The sequence below is a fragment of the Anser anser genome (genome assembly GCF_964211835.1).
Source record: "Anser anser genome assembly, chromosome: 18".
Lineage (NCBI taxonomy): Eukaryota > Metazoa > Chordata > Aves > Anseriformes > Anatidae > Anser > Anser anser.
The window spans coordinates 12611256-12630864 of NC_139739.1; the positions used below are offsets into that span (position 1 = coordinate 12611256).

Below are 19609 nucleotides of genomic sequence, written 5' to 3' on the forward strand. Positions count from 1 at the left end.
ACAGCTAGGAATACACGTAGGAGCAGATTACAGACAGATTATTGTAGTGGTTTTAAGCTATCAACCCTCCCAAACACCAACAAATAAATGGCAGGTGGCCTCATGTAAGGTGTCCTCCCTTCTCTGCCTGGCCACCAGGGTGTATTCACCTCCCAGGGCCACTGCTCACACTCCCAGGGCTTAACCTCCCACCCTATTAATTGTTTGCCACCCTGCCATGACTAATCTGGTTTTACAACCCGGAAAGCAGTAGGGAAAAGAATCTGATCAAAAGGACAATCCTCACAGCCAGAAAACAAGAAAGGGCTGTGTAGCCAGTTGTTCCAGGACACTTAATCCATCGAGCCTTTGCCTTTCTACCCTTGGGCTTAGGCTGAGTCAGTTGTGATTTGCTTAAAACCATGAGAATTCCCTCCTCCTCAAAAAAAAAAAGCCAGTTGTAAAGTTTGACAAGAAAGGAAAACCAGGGGCTCACAGTACACTTGTACATTATGATTCAGTAGCTAATGATCAGCCAATTGGCAGTTTTCCATCTGCAGCATCTCCATGCCTCTGAATGCCAAAGCAGACACTTCATTTTACCTAAAAAGCTTTGCATTCAGCTAGACATATTTGTTCTTACGCTGACATTTACACTGCAGGTCCAGAACCACAGTGTCCCACAAGAACATTTATCTTTCGGAGCCAACTACTACAAAAGCACCGAAGTTGAGCCCTGTTGCAGTATCACTTGCCTACTGGGGGAAAAGGAGAGTCTAGGACCCAAATACTTTTTCCCTGAGAGGAAGAAAATAGATGTATTGTCAGGCCAGTAGCAGTGGCTGTGAAGCATCAGTCACTAAGGTTCTCACTCTCCTTTTACCTTTGAGGATAAATCAAATCACCCAGAGGAAATGTCCCATTTATAAACTGCTAAAGTACACCCAGTAGATGAGGATTTACCTTTCTTCTATCCCCTAAATCCCAACTTGTATCACTTTGGGCCACTCACCCAAGCCCTAAGATCCAGACTTGCTGAGACTTCTGTACTCCCAGGAGCTGAGAGATTCCCTTGGCTTCTGGATCTAACATAAGCTGAGCTCAACCTCTCTGCAGTGTTCCCCATGCTTTGGAAGCGATCCAATATCCCCTGGACTCAGAGGTTTTCCATTGGTTTTAGTGAGTTCTGGAGAAGGGCCTTAAAGATGTTTTCTTTTTTTCCTCCCCCCTGCAGCTTAGCAGAAGTCAGAGCCACTTTGCCTGCAGTTTACGAGAGGCAGCTGGTGAAAGGTTAGATAACCAGACAACATAGCCAAGCCCAGGGGAGTCTAAAGAAACCCCTATTTGTGGGCTTTCATGCCAAGTTATTGCTTACAACCTTCTTTTTTCAGGAAAGGGCTGTCTATTAAGCCAGAAGTTCCTTTCCACTCTATCTGATGATCAAGTACCTTTTACAAGGAAACTCAAAGGCACCAACCAGATGTACAAACTATCTGCATCTTAACAGCAAGTTCGGGGGGGGGGAGGGGCAATAAACCACTTCAGAAGCATCAAGTAGGAAAACTGCCTAGCTTGCAAAGTGGGATCAGTCTTTCTTCACTCGCAACCTTCAGGATCATGTTCATCTTGAGCCTGCTTTTCACTGAAGATTGGACAATGATCTGAGGTAAGTAGGTTGCACTCTCTCAGTTGAGATGCTTTCCTGGCTCAGCAGGAAACACAAACACCTCATAACCTCCCCAGAACCCCTTCTGATTCCTTAGCAGTGGGACAGAAAAATGCACAGCACCTCTACACACAGAGCAGGCAGAATTTTAGGATTCTCAAAGCAATGATGCCCACTAGCCTGAAGAGGTAATGTTTTCCAGCAGCTTCCTATAGGAAAAGCCCCTACTGTTTTCCCAAGAGAAAAACTCTTATGGAACTAATCAAGGAGTCTACAAAGCAACAAACTATTTTGGGTGCCTTTTCAGGGAAGACACTCAAAGCCCATTCTGAGAATTGGTTATAGAGTCCACATTTGGCACATTGTAAGATAAAAGTGGGGGAATTCAAAGCCCTTACAGGCATCTTACACAGATGCTCTCACTGAGAAAAACAGTAACTTGAAGAAAAATAAACAAAATGGGATGAAATGCCAGGCAAGAGATCATCTCACATGAATACTTTATCAAACTGAATCCTCTTTTCTGGATGACGAGATCTCAAATGGGACACCAGAGATAGTTAGCAAGGCCTTTCCTACAACTTCCTCCACCTTCTGGACAGGCTCACACTCTCCAGTGTAACAGGGAGAGATTTAGAAGAACTTACTCTAGGAGTTACAGGCCACTTGAAAAACCTGCCCTAACACAAGTCTATTATTGTACACCCTGTTTACTTAAATTCATTCCACAGCCTGGGAGACTTTGCACAAGGAAATTTACAGCTCAAGTTAATAGAGCAAAATGTAAAACTGCTGGCTTTTGGCTGAGGCTGTGAGCAAAGGACAGGCACAGGTTGTGACTGGGGGTGTTTTCACAGGGCCACTGACACAGAATGTGTTTTCAGGGAGTATTTATTTTAAATAAGGAAAGTTTATACAGCTTGAGAAAATTATTGGGAAGGAAATTAAATCTTGTTCTGTTGCTCTTCCGTCTCACCTTGACACTTGCTGTTCTCCTCCCTCCCCCAGGGCTTGGTTAGGGCAGGTTTCACTCGCAGAAAATTGCCTTCCTCATGCATACTGATTTACAACCAGCCCATGGACGAGCTTTCTACACATTTCAGGGAAGAAAGGGCAAGCAAGACCCATTCCTCCCATACCTTGACCCCAGGATGGGGTTCAGGAGGACAGGGATATGTGGCATTAGGTGGAGGTTGCATCCCATCCTGAGCAACCCACAAAGACAGGACCCCTCCCAAGCAAAACTACCCTCAGTTCATGGGGGGGGAGGGGAGCTTTCTCCCCAAGCTCCTCCAGAAGCTGAGCCAATGCTACCCCAGCTTGGGAGCAACTCAGTTTGGGAAGCTGTGGCCCCAGCAGCACTGTTGGCAGAGATCAGCATTCCTTCTTCCAGCCCAGGCACAGCTCAGCCACACGGGGCCAGCACAGCCTGTTCTTCTCCTGTCCCAGACCTCCCCACCCTGGTGAGCCAAACAAGAAGCATCAGCACCAGCTTCACAAGCAGCCATGCAGCAGGGTCCTCTGGTGCAGCCAAGCCAGTATTTACAGGCAATTTTATTATTTTCCATCTTAGCAAGAGTTTCCTCCTTACCTCCCAGTGATATTTCCAAGCACTCCCAGCATAGACTTGGACACTGGGCCCAGTTGCTGTCACACTGGTTCTAGAGGGTGGGAATGACAAAGTATAAGGCCACAAGGAGCCATCTGAGGCAACACCTCTCCAGTTTCCTCCAGGCACAGACAACCATGCAACTCTCCATCCCAAAGGGCCCATAGAATACCCACTTCCCCCTGCTGCATCCAACACACCACAAAATACTTAATTCCTCCCATTGCTAAAAGCTTGAAATTCAAGAGCCTCAAGATGCACCCTGCAATTACCGCTTGGCACATTTGTAGCACATATCCCCCTTAGCAAGCAGATCACAAGGATCTCAGCTGACCACCACTGCCACCTAATAAACTCACCAGCAATCAGGCTAACAACATCTGAATAAAGTCCTTGCAGCAATGCATTGGCAGGCTCACTTGCCTGCCCCCACCCCACAAAACCAAGGGTCTGAGCAAACAGTGAACTGTTGCAGCAGGACCTGCAGCCCACAGAGCAGGTTCAACCAACCCCAAATGCTCAAATCATTGCTCTTCTGCATTTTGCCTTCCAGAATTTCCTCCTCCCACAGGTAAAAATCCTGGCTGAGACCTTCAGCAGGTGGCAGGCAACACATTTCCCTTCCCATCAACACAACAGCAGCAGGACACTGATTCAGCAGGACACTGATTCAGCAGCTACTTGCCATGGTTCAACTGGAACTAAACAAGCAAAACCCCAAAATAGCAGCTTCATGGGCTCCCCAGCCCCAAAGGGCTCAATATCATGTTTATCTGTCACAGAGGAAGTTTTTTCAGTGAGCAGCTTTTTTTTTTCTTTATGATGCTGTCTAGAAACCAGGAGGAAAACAACAGCTTTAAATTGATATTTCAGGATGGACAGAAGCAAGTTGAAGATTGTCAGGGAAAAGGCTCCTGCCTACTGAACCAAAGCATCTCAGGCTTGTCCATCCTTTTCTGAGCAATGTCCTGCTGCATTGATCCATGGTTACCCAGAACCTCTTTTCCTAGTGGGTGTTAATTCAGCTCACTTCTATATTGAGACCAAAAATGGGGCAGATATTTGCCCTGTGGATAAAACATCCCAAAAAGTAAGGCTGTGCTTGAACTGGTGTGAATTTCATAGGAGGAAAGCCATACTTCTCACCAAAAAGACCTGTGCTCTATCTCAGGGTTTTTCCACTGACAGCCCACAGCCACATTTGAAGTAGCAGCTCGCCCTGAGGTTTACATCTGAAGGCAGGTTTGCTGTTAGATTGAGCAAGAGGTCTTGTGGGAGAGTTATCATGCTTTCTCTGACCAACTCATAAAACAAACCACACTTATGAGCAGAGCTACTCCCTCCTGTGCACCATTAGTTTCTGCTGGCATCAGCAGGCACAGACAGCAGTTAGGATCTTTTGATGGCCTCAGCTTGTGTCCTTCAACAAGCAAAGTCATTCAAGGTTTCTTGGTCTTTCAACATTTGTCACCTTCTTTGGAAGGCAGAAGACAGCAGCATCTTGGAGACTCAAACAATAGGTTAGTTTTTTTCAGAGCACTTGAAACCTGGTGAGTAATTAACTCTGACACCCTTAGGTGTTATTAATCCCACTAAACATAGGAGGAAACCTAGACAGGAAACCAGACAAACCCTTGGATCCACTCCAGTTTGCCTCGGGAGCAAAGCTTGGCTTGGAGGAGCAGCACTGTTCGCCTGGGGCCCCACAAGAAGTCCATATCAGAAGGAAGAGGGCTGCAACTTCCCTGTCTGCAAGACAGCAGGTACTTCCCCGGCCCACAGCGAGGTGCAAGGCAGGGATGGAGCCGCAGCAGCCCCAAGGGGAGGCTGCCCTGCAGCCTTCAGCAGCAGCACCCAACCTGCCTGCAGCACTGCGAAGCCTCTGAGATCTCATTTCACTGCAAACTTTTGTGTCAGCACGTCCCAGCAAGCTGGCTTTGTTACAGGTAGACAACTTATCCTCTGCTCCCCCTCCTAAACAGATTAGGAAGCAGCCCGCTCTTCCTGAGGGACCACAGGGCCAGGCACAACAGCACAGTCCATGGCAGGGCCCTTTTGCTGTTTTATACCTCCCCAGGTTCTCCATATTCCCCATCTCTCCACCACCAGTGAAGCTCCAGTCATTAAATCCTCAGAGCTCATCAGCACCAGAGAAGCACTGCTCAGTTGTTAGCACTCAAATCCTTCCCAGTCCCCAGAGACTGAGGCCTCAAGTACAGACCACAGGCACATGGCAGGCACCACACTCCCCTCCTAGCCCCAGGAGAAGACCATTTTCTCCCTTTTAAATTAGCACAGCTACCACCTTCCCCTCCAGGTGACCTCTAACACCCAGCCAGGTTCCTGGTTGAAGCAGCAGCCATAGCCAGGATTTGGTATTTGGTATCCCCCCATAAGGCCAGCCTCCAGCATACCCACACAGTACATGATGGTTTAGGAGGGAAGGACAGCTTGTTTCAGCATCCCAGCTAAAAGACAGTCCTCTGGGCCCAAGCCCCAGCTCTCAGGCCAGCAGACACCAGTGGTTCACCCACCACGAGGCTTTGGGCATCACTGACCCTCACATGGGACCTCACACAGCTTGTTTTTGGATGGAGGGTGCTGTCTGTGGGTTGCTCCAAGAAACCTGGCTAATTTTCCAGCCTGTTTTGGTTTGTGGCAATTGGATCCACAACCTCCCCACAGGCTATAGAGCCAGCCACCCCTTCCACCGATGGCTACAGAGATAGGGCACCGGGCTAGAACAGGCAGCTCACACCATTCCTCTGGGGAAGCACCACACCTGCACGCTCCCGTGATGCAAGACCCAGCAGAAGGTGCTGTGAAAGATAAGGCCATGTGGGAGCCCTCACCTTTCCTCTTGTTCTTTCCCACTGCTCGTGTTTCAGCAATTGGACTCTGCTAGCCCCATCCCCTCCCCGGAGCAGGCCCGCAGCAAGGCCAGGTGCCTGCTAGAGGCTGCCCTAGCCTCTCAGTCCCTTGGGCCCCGCAGCCTGAACGGGCTTCTTCCTGGGGCCATCTAGTGGCATATTTTAATATAGTTCTTCAAACACAAGCATGCTCACCTGGAGTTTATGCAAACAGCTCTATGAGAGCCTGAGGTACATCCGAGAGCAAACCTGGCTCTCCAGCACAGCCATCGCCTCCAGCAGCAGCGCCCCAGCTGCCTCACCAGCACCACTGGCAGACCAGGAACAGCACACGCTCCCCGTTTCTCCTCTATTTATCATCTCTAGAGACAAAGCACACAAGGCTTCTTAGTCCAAAAGATGCTCTCACCAAGAAACCAGGCTGACAGATGAGGCCATCACTCAGCCAAGTCAGACAGACCAGGACTGCTAGCTCCAAGGTGTTGCCTCCTCAAAGTTAGGAGCAAACACCTGCAACTCTGGGCCTCTACATCCATTCTTCTGTTAAAGCAGAGATTTTTTTCCAATTACATTTTGTACAATTTATATATAGCTGTTTCTCTTCACTGAGCCAAGTGTCAAAAAATCTCCTTTTGCCTAAAGTAGATTTATATTGAACAAGATATTCCTGCATAAGTCTAGGAAAAAAACATCCCCCCATCCAGATGAGGCTACCCCAATATGAGATCAGTGAAATTCTGATGGTTTTCCTCCACACTACAGCAAAGCAAAGGGCTTATGCCCATAAACCCTGGCCCCAAGAGAAGCCAGCCCCAGCAGACTAAGTGGCACAAGTCAGGAGGGAGAAGGCAGCCCTGCCCCTGAGCAATGAGGAACTCCAGCAGCTCTCCCCCAGTGAGATGTCAGCAGGGACTGGAGGTTATTTGCAGAGTGCTGTTGGGCAATTCTGCATCACTGAGCACAGGAGACTGATTTCTGAGCCCTGAAGTAGCCAGGGCTGTGATCTTGGCCTCCTCCCCTTGCTTTGTTCCCTGCCTCAGTGCCATTGTAGAGGCCACAAAGCTAATTGCTACTGGTAAACCATGCAGCTGGCTCTTCAACACTCAGTTGTGAGACATAAGCTCCATCCTCCCCACCTGCTGTTCACCCACATCATGTGGCCTGATAGGTCACCAGTAAGTCATCAGGAGGCCAGCATTTATGCAAGGGATGGGGGACAGGTGTGCTGTTCCTTCCCCATGCCCTTCTGGAAGAAAAACAGGCTTCCAATGTGGATGTAACATTAATTTTGCTTCTAGTTTTCACTGAATTGCAGAATTATACTATTTGGAACATAACACAAGCATTTTCCTAGAGGGCTGTGTTTCACTCCCACACACATCACATTTTCTACCAAATGAAGAATTAATCCAGACCATTTGCTCCTTCTGGAAGATAGGTATTTCCTCAGTGATCAAGGATCTGGTATTGCCATTGCCTTGTAGCAAAGATGAGCCAGCTAGTTCTGAAGATTAAATTCTTAAATTTGAGACTATTCCTGGAATAACACCAAGAGCTACACATGGTTATTGAAGCCCTGCTTTTCCCACATTGTGTCCAAGTAGCTAATGTGAGCTACAGGGAGTGCTACAGCATGCACCATCCATGTACCTACACACCAGTCCAACACTCCTGACCTTTGAAGGGTACCTACTCTTGTTGAGGTTGATTTTACCCAGCCCTTTCCAGTATCAAACAACAGGTTAATTGGATGGAGCTAGGATCATCTTGAAGATCTCTGGTTTGGGGCAGGCCTTCTCCCATTTCCAAGTGGCAGAAGTTTGGTCTAGGCTGCTTGAACTGGGTCTTCCAGATAAAATAGGCTTCATGTTCCCCAATCAATACTATCTCAGTGATCCCCATATCCAAGACAAGAGTAGTCTGTATAACAAAGCCTAAAGAACAAGACCTGCCTTGTCCTGGAGTGCTGTTGGACATAGCCAAGGGGACAGAATATATCCCACATACACAGTGTTTCTGTTCATCTTGGACCCATTAAAGGCTAACACCCTCAAGACCTAGCAGGAAGGGCCCCAGCTAAAGACTTTGCCCTTCTATTTGCCATTCAGGCCTACTTGCAGCTGAAGACTCATGCATTTGTGAAAGCTCCTACAGCCAGACAGCCACACTGCCAGCAGGAAAGGAGACTTTCTGAAAGTCCACAGCTCCTAACACAACCAGCAGCCTGCACAATGCCAGCTTCTACTGGTAGGAGGAGAGCTGCACACACTAAGTAATCTTATGCTCAGCACAGAGTGCTGATCAAAAAAGCTTAGCCAAGGTCATGGAGACCAGTCTTCACTCCACTCCCTCCTGCTTTTCAACTGCCTAATCCTTAGATCAAAGATAACAGCATTTTCACATACACCACTGTTTTTCTGCAGTGCTAGAAGAGGAAAGCCTCATGGAGAAATCAGGAGCTCTCATGGTTATTTTCCCCATACTCTGCAAAGCTAGGACAGGGAGCTGGCTGCCCAGTTTCGCAGGACATTGAGCACACTACAATGAGGAGGAAACTGAGGCCACCAAGCCCATCACCCCATCACACCAGTGCAGTGACAATCCAAAGTGAACAGCCCAAGTTTCAGTCCAGCTTTGGAGCCCTTGAATCACATTGCTGCTCTCACACAGCTTTCTCTAGCACAAGAAACTTACTGTAACTCAGTTCCCAAACCATTTTTTTTTTAGTTAACCCTCCTGTTGTGGAATAGGTTGATGACACAGGTAAAACCTACCCGTAAAGAGGCAAACAAGAATATCCAGCAACATTTTAAAGCTACAACAGTGGAATAGCTGGGCTTAAAAACATACACCATAAAATCAGACAGACCCATCCCACCTTCTCTCCACACCCATCCAAGTTTTATTCCCTCTGCCACAATTCTCTAGATGGGGCAAAAAGCTGCTTTAAAGTTGAAAGAACACAGGTTAAGACTCTGTCCATCACAACTTCCTGGGAACAATTTTTCAAAATGAGTATGGAAATGGAGTGTTTCTACTCCATTTCAGACCAAAAACATCATGGTATTGAGTAACATAAGCTCCCATCCCAAAAACTACCCTGTTCCTGCATGCTGGTTACTGACAGTTGTCCTGGAGAACACACAGCCCCAGGTGGCACTGGTTATCAGCAGAATACTGTCCCAGACTGGCTGGGTGTGGCTTGCCTGGAATGGAAAATTACACATTGATGCTTTACCTGACTGAGGTCCTTGAAAATAAGGAAACACCACAGGTAGTTTTGGGGCTTCTCACATAAGAAAGCAGGTGTTGAACAGACCAGCCAGGCTGGCAGATGAAGACAGGATGACAAAAGGCTGCCAGGCCACCTAGAGGGAGTGTGGCACTTGTTTATCAAGTTCCTTCCCCTCCAGCTACGCTCCTAACTCTCAGTCTTTGCTACACTCACCCCTGGGTTTCAACATCCTCCCCAAATGCAGGCCGCCCCCTTTATTCCCCAGCCAAGGAACTCCAAAAATCAAAGAGCACAACAGACTGATTCCACAGGGCCCAGCACACACCTCGAGACATTTCACATCCACTTTGAGGGCACTGTGGATTGCCTACAAGCTCTCTGCAAGGACACATTGGCACCTGGGGAACAAAAACCACATTGGGCTCACTTAGATCTACCTCAAATCCCACAGACACAGCATTAGGTCTAGCAGAGTCCCAGCAGAGAGGGAATAACATAGGTAGGTGCACATCCACCACAGTTACACACCTGAAAACCAAGGCCCCCTTCTGTTTTACCTGAAGGGTGCTCACAGCCACAAGACAGAAGCCAGCAGACACAATCCCTGAAGCCCTCCAAGGACTAAGGAACACATTTTCAACACATGCTGGACTTCCTCCATGAAAAAATCCACCTCATAGCTCCCAAGGAGCAGCCAAGAAGCCATACAGCACCTACTGCCAGCACCTCACCTACATCAAGTCCCATTTTCTTCCCCCATAGCCTCCTACCTCCACAGGGAATCCATTGCAGGTCCTCTCAGCAGCCTCTTGCACCTTGCAGTTCCTCTACCACCATCTTCAGGAAAAAACCCTTCCTTGGCCCAAGCCAAGTTTATAAACCCTGCAGTCCCAGCAACTCCACACCTTAATTTTGATTCTATCCAGCCCAGCTGGGTCCCTCAGCTGATACTGGATAAGAGCTGACACTTGTGCAAAGTCTGGGGTCTGTAGCACATGGGTGCCACTGGGCTGAGCAGGTGGCAATAGGTTCAGGGGAGAAGCAGGGTTTAGCCCCAAATTAAATGTCATTTCCACTACAGCTCATTTCGGTGCAAGAAAGTGGGGTGAGCCCATGTGCACGGTGCACCCAAGTCCCCATGCTGTGAAAGCACTTGGGAACCATCACCATCCATCACTGTGTGCTTGGGCCAGGGGCACGAGGGTGCTCTCCCAACCCTAAATGACATGGCCAAACCCAGGCCTGGCTGCTGTTCCTTCTATCTCCCACTGACACCTAGAAACCTTATGGAAATATAATTTGAAGGGAAAGCTCTGCTCTCAGAGTGGTCTCGCCCCCTGATTTCACCGGGGTGATGTGATTGAAAAGGAAACAGAAAAAACAGCGATTGATTACCCATGAAGCAGGGTCGTGATCCAATAAATAAGTGATAAATCAGCTTGCCTCCTCTCAGCAAGGCGCTGGAGACCCGAAGTTCCCCTGAAAGGATCTGGGCAGAATATCCATTATCCAAACTGATCACAGCTACTCGAGTGGAAAGAGCAGCTGTGCCTTCATGTTTTTGACACTTTTTTTCTTGTGCATTACACCATCCTTGCCGGGAATGAAGTGATTTGGACTTGAGATAACTCATTAAGGAGCAGCAAGGACTGCTGCTTTCCAGATTACCTAACCCCCATCCATCCAGCTCAGAACCTGACAACCAAGTAGCGCAGCGTGGTCCCTTTGCTACTTCTCCACCAAACCCTTCCACTGCCAGCAAAACTGCTGCCCTTGGAGTTGTGAATTCCCCCAAAACCCTGTTCACACAGCGTCACTAAGCATTTGTGGCAAGACCAGCGCTTCTCTCGCACGACAATCAGCCTGTTGCCTCTGCCTGCTGCTCCTGGAAGCATTAACACCAGGCTCCAAGGGTTTAACTCCTTCGTAAATCTTTCAGGCCGCTGGAACCCGGGAATTACCTTCCACAGAAACCCCGCGCATCACTCCCTGCAAAGCAGCTCTGACGCCTACATGCACATACACAATTCAGGGGCCCTAATGAGAGCGTGCACTGGCGTGGAAAGGGACAATGGGCATCTCTCACCACTAATCAGAGACAGTCAGAAAGTAGGACAGCAGTTTATTTGGAAGCTCTGCCGGACCTGGAAGGCTCTTCCCTAAAGGTCCCTCTGCTCTGGTTCAGAAGTTTCAGTGAAATTTGTCTGCTACCAATTTCTTAGGAGGGCCAGTGTCTTTTTTTTTTTAATTTCCCTGGGAAGGCTTTCTTCTCTATTGTGTGACCGCCGCACATTAAAACGCAATCAATATCATTCCCATTGTTTACCCTGAAGTTTGATGCATGTCTTCCTGCTTTTACATCCTTGTTCTCACATTTTAGTGCCCCCAGTTCCACCAAAGCAAGTTGATCTCTCACCCGGAGAGAAGTGTTTCATGCGAAATGGCAGTTTCTGGGGCAGAATAGTTTTGTAATGAGGGAGGAGGCAGAAAACATAAATAAGGGTATAATAAGACAAACTGCTTATGAAGAACAGCTGCACGCGTGTGTAAGAGAGCAAAAAGTGTAAGGCAGGAAGAATATGAATCAAACTATGAAACAAAATGTAAAAAAGATATTTTCTGTGCGTTTGTATACACAAGTGAGCAAAAGGTGAGACTAGCACAAGAAAAAAGATGACAACACAGAGGCAAAATAGCTCAGTATGTGTATGACTGGGGATATGTGAGGGAGGGCAGCAGAAATGCAAGGAGACAAGGCAAAGGAGGCCTTGTGCTGTGCAAACCAGGGGAGGGAGATGGCTCCTTTCTAGAGCCCTGCCTGCCCCCAGAGCACAGCCACTCACACCTGTAAAGCTCTGGGAGGTTTCCTACCAAAATGACAGGCCTGATGTCACTTCTGTGGGGATGTCCGGCACTGGGATGCTCGTTTGGAGTTCACTGAGATCACCAGGAGCCTCCACATCAGTGCTGATGGGATCCTTGCGCACATAGCCCCCACAAACACACGATTACAAGAGCGCGGAAGGAAGGTGGGCACGCAGGCTTTCAGGATGAAGCTCTTCTTCCTCAGGCTCCAAAGAAAACACCTTTTCCACTTGTTCACCGCCCCCCGGAGCAGCCTCGGGGACCTTCGCGGCCGTGCTGCGGGGCTGCCCCCACCAGGTGGCGCTCCAGGAGCGGGATAACGGCGGGTCCGGACCCGGCACGGCTCGGCACGGCTCCGGGCACTGCGACCCCGGCCACCGCCTCCCCTCCGCTTTGTGTTCGGGTCCTGCCGCTGCCGCGATGTCAGCGTTTTGGGATTTCGGGACGAGGCATTTGGGATTTTGGGGACGATTGGGAGCTTCCCCGACTCCTTGCTCTGTGCCCAGAGTCAGCAGGGAGCTGGAAAAGCGGCTCTCACGCCGCCCATCCATCCTCCCGTCAGCAGAAATCTGGAGCCGCGGGATGCCGAGGGCTCCTAAAATTATATTTTAGTACCCTAAAAATCTATTTTTTAGCCTCCCTACCCACTCTTGGTTAAAGATTTGGCAGACGGAACAAACCAGAGAGCCGGCTGTAAGAGGGCTGCGGGTAGCCGGGGGGGGGGTCCCAGGGGTCCCCGCTCCCCACGGGGGGGTCCCGACCCTACAGAGCCGGGGGGGGGGGGGGGGGGTCAGGGGTGGGCGCCACGGAGGGGGAGCCCGGGGCTGCTCGGCGAGCTGATGCTCGCAAGTGGCCGGCGGGGATGAATTCCCCCGGGACATGCGATAACGCGACTCTGAGCGAGGCAGGGATGCTGAACCCGGCGGATTGAGCCCCCACCACCACCACCACCACCGGGCTGGGGGCACGGCCGTGCTCGGCCGGGAGGGACCGAGCCGGGGTGCGCAGCAGCCTCCGGGGAGCTGGCGCCGGCAGGGCTCGTGTGCGGGCTGCCGGGGCCGCGACACGCTGTGCCCGGTGTCTCGTAGCGTGCACGTCTCCATCAAGGCGAAATAAAGGCGTGCACAGCCCCATCTCTTCCCAAAAGCTTTATATACACGCGTGGATATGTATTCGAACTGCGGAAACGTTTGAAATCCAGACAGCGCTTTATGAACGCCTTCCGTCCAGGGAGAGCTACAGCTAAATCAAGTCACATAAAGCCACGGAGCCGCTCCGGAGCTGTGCCCCGGGCTGGGGGTAGCACACAAACCCCCCCGGGGGGCTGTCCGGGTGCCTCCGGCCGGTCCCCTCCATGCTCCGCTCCGGGGCAGCTCGTTCTGCTCACGGCGGTCCTGCTCCTGCAGTTGTGTTTCTTTATATTTATTTTTCTTTATATTTATTTTTTCCCTTCGTAATTGCTTAAAAAAAAAAAAGGCAAAAATCACCAGGTTCACTCAACAAAGTGTCTACTGGCCCGAGACGCAGCTTTCTCCCGGAGCAAACCCTTCGGGGTGCAAAGCAAAGCCCATTTTCTCAAAAAAAAAAAAAAAAAAAAAAAAAAAAAAGAACCGCCGCTGGTTTTTTTGGTGGGGGTCCTCGTCTCTCGCTGCGCTCCCACGCGTGTCCCCCCGTGTTTCACCCGGGATCCCCACCGGGACAGGTCATTGCTTCGCCTCTGGCCGGGTTCCTGTTGAGAAATCATATTTAAAACAAACCAAAGAGTCACAAGACCACCGCCAGCACCGTCGTGCGGCTCTCGGGTTAACCCCCCCCCCCCTAATGACTGACGGCTGGTGCCACTGAGACAAATAAATACATCGTAAGGAGGGCAATGGGTCGCGAGTCGTTTTGGCCCTAAGGTGAGATTTAGCAATGACCGCCCATTAAAACAAGCTTTTCACTTTTCCTAGGGGTAGCCCCTGCCCCCACCCGCTGCAGCAAGCGAAGCGGGGGAGCCTCCTGACCTGCCTTACATCTATATGTAAGGTTTGGGGTGGGTTCTTGTTTGTTTGCTTGTTGTTGTTCTTTTTCTTTTTCTTTTTTTTTTTTCCCCCCCTCTCTTTCTCTTTGTTTTTTAGCTCAGGCTTGGGAGAAATGGAAGCCGGCTAGAATAGGGCTCGGGAGAGCAGGCGAATTTGAAAAAAAAAAAAAAATCCCTTCAAAATCCGCGGGAAAGGGCCTGAATTGACAACAAGGGAGCGCTTAAAAATAATCTTTTTTTTAAAGAAACCCGTCGGAAAGCAGTGCCCGAGCGGCTAGGCGATGCTGCGCGGCAGAAGGGAACGAGCCCCGGCCAGAAGCGGTGGCGATGCCGCAGCGCCGGGGGCGAGCGAGCAGCTGCGGGGGAGATGCGGGGGCTGCTGGGCCGGGGCCGCTCCGAGCCCCTTCCCCGGGAGCGAACAGAAACGTGGCTCAACGTTTTGCACAAAAGCTTCCAGCTCCCTCCTTCTCCTGCACCTCTTCCCCAAGAAAGGCTCCGCAATTTCCCCGACCCCTCAAGCCAAAGCGGTGGGACCCCCCCCGGGCTTCCCTGGATGGAACAGGTCGAGGGGAAAAGGCACCACTGTTTATTTTTATTTTTGTTATTTTTCTCTCGGGCTAATTTCACCGATAACTTTATTTTACTTTATTTGCCAGCGGTGCTTTGGCGGCTTGCAAAGAAATAAAGTTTTGAAAGGACTTCGGAAAGGAGAAAAGAGGGGGGCTGCCCCCGAGGGGGGGGCCGGGTGCCCCTGGGGTCGGGGACTCCCCGGCTGCGTTAGAGCCCGGCGAGGCTCGGCACAGCCCAGCCCGCTCACGATCATTTGTTTGTTGCTGACTTTTTTTTAATGTGTTGAATAGGGTCTTTCTCTGGAAAGGGCTTTATCTGGGGGGGTGATGGAAGCTAAATCTAGTGAGAAAAACGTGAGCTTCAGCAGGAATTACAGCCCCGGTTAGATGCGGCGAGCTCCTTTTCGGCCGAGAGCGGAAAAATAAAAAATGATCATTTTCTCCAAAATCCTCAAATGGTGAAAAATAAGTGCTAGGAATGGGAAAAGCCGAAGGTGGTGCCTGCCCGGCGAGTTGCGGGCTGAGCTCGCCGAGGAGGAGCGGCGGTGCCGTGGGGGCCCCGCTCCGACCCCGCGGCGTGGCGAGGAGCTGGAGCCACGAGTTGCAAAAGTGCCTTGAACGGCCACTTCAGGCTGAGGGCTTCGCCTCGCCGTGTTTTTACACGCCTTAATTGTTCCCGAATAATGCGGGGTTTGGGAGAAAGCACGTGGGAAGTTTGGGGCTGGAAAAAAAAAAAAAAAAAAGGAAAAAAAGAAAAAGGAAAAAAAAGAAGGGAAAAACAAAACAAAAAAAAAACACAACACAACAAAACCCCCCAAAGCACGCATCATCCTCCAGAGCTGCCTCCCTGCGAGCTGTTGGCTTTTCTCTATGCCCGGAGTCAAAAGGCTTCAGGTGTAAAGGGGCGCTCTTTAAAAGCTCGGGAGATGGAAAAGGGTCTGGCTGCACGGAGAGGTCGGCGGGTCAGGGAGATAAGGCGATGCCAGCCCCCAGCGCCACGGGCTGGAATGTCCCTCTGCGGGGCTGCTGCCGTGTGCGGGGTGGAAGGGGGCTCGGGGGGGCTCCTGGCAAGACGCCGGAGAAGGGAAATTCGGATTTCCCCGCTCCGGTTCGCCCCAGCCCCGCCGTCGCGGCGCCTGCAGCACGGATCCGTCGTGCCCCCCGTGCCCCCAGGGTGCCCGGTCCGTGGTGTCAAGCAGCAGCGCCCCAATAAGCAATCGCCCCATAAGAGCATCTTCCCCTCCCCGGGACAGCAAACCACCCGTCCGTCCGTCCGTCCGTCCGTCCGTCCCTAGGCAGCCAGGGCCGCTCGGGAGCAGAGCTGAGCGCTTCTTGCAGCCTCTCCCACGGCCACCCCGAGCCCCGGAGTAAAAACCCAGCTGCGGACCCCCGGGGGGTCGCCCTGCCCTGCCCTGCCCGCCCCCAGCCCCACGCACCCCGCACCCCACGGGGCGGCCGTCGGTGGGCTCCCACCCGGGACACGCAGCTCCCCCCCCCCCCGGCTCGGGTGCGCTCCGTACACACACGGCTGCTCTATTTTAAGCAACTCTATTTTTTTCCCCTTTTTCTTCCCATCTTTTTTATTTTTTTTCCTCCTTCCCTTCTCCCGAGCCCTCTCCCTGCCTTCCTAAATGCGCTTCCCGGTGCAACCCCGCAGCCCGGGGCGAGGGCGGAGGCGGGTTCTGGTCCCCGCTTCCAAGACTTTTTTTTTTACGAACAATCGTTGAAAAGAAGGAAAAACCTTTTTCTCTTCCCCTCGTGCGGAGGACGGAGGAGCCGCTTTGATCTGCGAGGCCTGGCGTGCTGCGAGCCCGCACGACGGCGGGGGGCGGGGGGGGGGGGAGCCGTCCGCCGCGGGACCCCCCCAGGCAGGACATGAAAGGCCAAAAAAAAAAAAAAAAAGGGCGGCCAGGGTACAGGGGATCGACCGAAGGGCTTCAATATTTCATATTCCTGGAAGCTGTCGAGGCCAAAACCAACAACCCGCCTCCCTGCCTCCCTCCCGGTGTTTGCAGAGGGCAGGAGCGAGGGGGCCGGAGCGCGCCGTGCACCGCGGCCGGGAGGCGAGGGAAGGGCCGGGGGGGGGGGGAATAAATTTGCGCTTGTAATCAATCAATAATTAACTAATAGCGGAGCTTGGGCCAGGCAGGACGGCGGCGGAGCGGCCGCCCCGTCGGGCCCCGTGGAGGTGGCTCCCGTGCCCCTCCCCGGGCAGCACCGGTCCCTTTGGGTCGTGTCCCCATCCCCTGCCCCCCCCGTGCGCCCCCCCCCCCCCCCCCCACTGGCCCATCCCCGCTTTCCCAGAGACTTTGCACCGGCGGCCAAAACACCCCGGGGTGAAAGCCGGCTCCGTTCCCAGGAAAACCAGCAGCGAGCTCTGCCCCCCCCGGGGAATGGGGGGGGCACCTGTGCCCCCCCCCCCCCCCGTTTTCCCCCCTCTCGGAGCCCCCCCGTCCCGCTGGGTGTCCCCCCCCCATCCCAAGCCCTGCGCCCCCCCGGGGGCCGCCCCGCTCTGCCCGCACTGCCCGAGAGGTGGCGCCGCCGCCCCGCCGGACCCCCCCCGCCGCCTCCCGGCCCCCCCCCCAGCGCCGGGTCGCCTGCATCAGCCATAAAACCATTGAGGATATCAAGACAGGCGCCAGGTGAGTAATAGACAGGATAATCCAGAGAGATTGCTCGCTGTTTACCTCCATCCACAAGCGCCACAAGAGTTACTCATTAACGTTACTATATACAAATAAGATACACAGGAGATAAAGCCATTTGCAAGGCAGAGTTACACCTGCGGTACACGGATTTCTTGCTAGGGCATGGGGAGGGGGAGGTCAGTGTTAGGCCCGTGGAAGGGAGGGGGGAAATCCAGCAGGCTGAGCCCCCAGCACCTAAAAACCAAGCGTGCCCTGCAAAAGCGGCTACCTGATACCTGGGCCGGAGGGGGGGCTCTGAATCCGCAGTGAATTTCATCTCCTGACAGAAAAATCTCCCCCCAAGCACCTTAACCGCCCTCCCTTTGCAGGAATTTTTGGGGGGCAAGTACCAGGGGAGCGGAGAAAAAAAAAAAAAGCAAAAAAAAAAAAATAGAGGTTCCTGACCCCCAAATAAATGGCACCGACCTGGGGTTTGGGGGGGTCCTATGGCACCGAGAGGTGCCCTTGCGCCGGCTCCAAGGCCAGGGCTCGGCGGAGAGGAGAAAGTTGAGCCGGGAGGCTCTGGGGTGGCTTCACCGCCCCGACGGGGGGGCAGCGCCTCTCTTCCCCCCCCCGCCCCGACCCTCCCGGGTGGCAAACGAGCTCCTGCTGCGTGGGGATGCGGCCCCAAGCCCTCAGCCGCTGCCTGCTCTTTTTTTTTTCTTATTTTTGGGGTTTGTTTTGTTTGCTTGTTTTGTTTTGCTTCGCTTTTGCCAGCCCCGACGGAGCACCCCGGCTCCACAAACACACACCACCCACCCCCCACCCCCCCCCCGCTCCGAGCAACATCAGCTTAACGTGACATTTCCAGCAGCCCTCACCTTGAGCCATCCAAGGGGGGGGGGGGGGGGGCGGGAGAGGTGGGGAATAAAATCCTGCTCAGCCCAAACCTTCCCCCCCGGCGACCTGGCAGGCTGCATGCCCCGGCTTTTAAATACCCCCCAACCACCCGGGATGAAATGGAAAGGGCCCCCCCGACCCGTGAAGGGGCTGAAACCAGCAGGAAAAAGGGGTCGGTGTGCAGGGGGGGGTCACTCCGGGGATGCGGGCGGTGCCCGGCCGCCGCGGGCAGCATCCCCCCAAAAAATCCCTGCCCAACCCCGCGGGGCTCCGGGGCTCGGGCAGGGGGCAGCGCTCGGGTGTCCCCCCCCCAGGACACCCCCACCCCCCCGAGGTTGTCGCAGCCCCTCGGAGCCTCTCGCAGCAAGCCCGGTGGAGGTGGAAGGCGACGTCCTCCCCTTCGGGAGTTTCCCCCCGAAAACGAGCGAGGCCGGAAAGTGGAGGCCGGCCGGGGGGGCGCAGCCGGGAGCCCCCTGGCACGGCCAGGAGCGGCGGGGGCTGCTCTAAAAAGGGGAAAGTAATGCCCTGAAAAGGGGAAAGCAGCGCTCCGCTGGCACTTTCACCCACCGGCCCCCTTTATCTCGCTGGCGCAGGAGCCGGAGGCCACGGGCCGAGGGGCAGGCAGAGCATCAAACAGGATACGGGCTGGAAGCACATCCTTATAATATTTATTACTGGCGGAGGATGAATCGCTTTCCAATATATGGGCCGCTAGCTGTTGAAGGGGGGAAGATGTCTGCGAGCAGGAGGAATATCCACGTCCCGCTAAAGGATGCGATCGGGTCCGTTCCCACCCAGCATCAGCCCAAGAGCAAGAAGGGGTGGAAAGAAACCCCACGCGTGTCCATGGGGTCAGTGGGAAGAGGTGCTCTGCCCGGACGGGAGGGATGAGCCCAGTAACACCATCACCTCTCGAGCACTCTACCTGGAAACTTTTGAGGAGGGCTGCGCATTAAATTTTAACCGATCTATTCTCCGATTCTTCACTTTTGCTTTATTAATTTATGACAGATAAAAGCATAGCTGAGCCGTTCTCATTAACTTTTCAAATGCCACTTAATATCGTTCCATTAAAAGAGGTGACTTAGTAGCCTCTGGATCTGCTTGAAAAGAGAGAGGGAGAAAGACGCAAAAGGTGCATTAAACAGCTTGCTTAAAACCTGCACTTCCCAGCCGCAACCCAAAGCACCCGAGCCCGAGCCGACTGGTTCCTACCAGCTCCTTCCCCGAGAAAAAAGCTGAATATTGGGGAGGGGATGGGGTGGA

At 52.6% G+C, this 19609-nt stretch overlaps 1 protein-coding gene and 1 long non-coding RNA gene across 4 annotated transcripts in view; both read right to left on the reverse strand.

Annotated features, from left to right (window-relative positions):
* The window catches only part of TBX5 (T-box transcription factor 5), a 126002-nt gene extending 115793 nt beyond the window's left edge, over positions 1 to 10209 (reverse strand). The window contains exon 1 of one of the 3 annotated variants that reach the window (XM_083803446.1): positions 10130 to 10209. Coding sequence is in view for 1 of the 3 variants with exons in the window: in XM_083803443.1 (XP_083659569.1) it covers positions 10130 to 10146 (17 nt within the window). In the remaining 2 variants the exon portion in view is untranslated. The remainder of the gene's footprint in view (positions 1 to 10129) is intronic. The other 2 variants (XM_083803447.1, XM_083803443.1) reach the window with 2 other exon arrangements.
* Positions 10210 to 13363: 3154 nt separating this feature from the next.
* Positions 13364 to 17066, reverse strand: LOC310883245. The gene is made up of 2 exons (XR_014573399.1): positions 16558 to 17066; positions 13364 to 13953 (listed from the first exon to the last, which is right to left on the reverse strand). It is a non-coding gene; the product is annotated as an uncharacterized lncRNA (long non-coding RNA).
* Positions 17067 to 19609: the final 2543 nt, after the last annotated feature.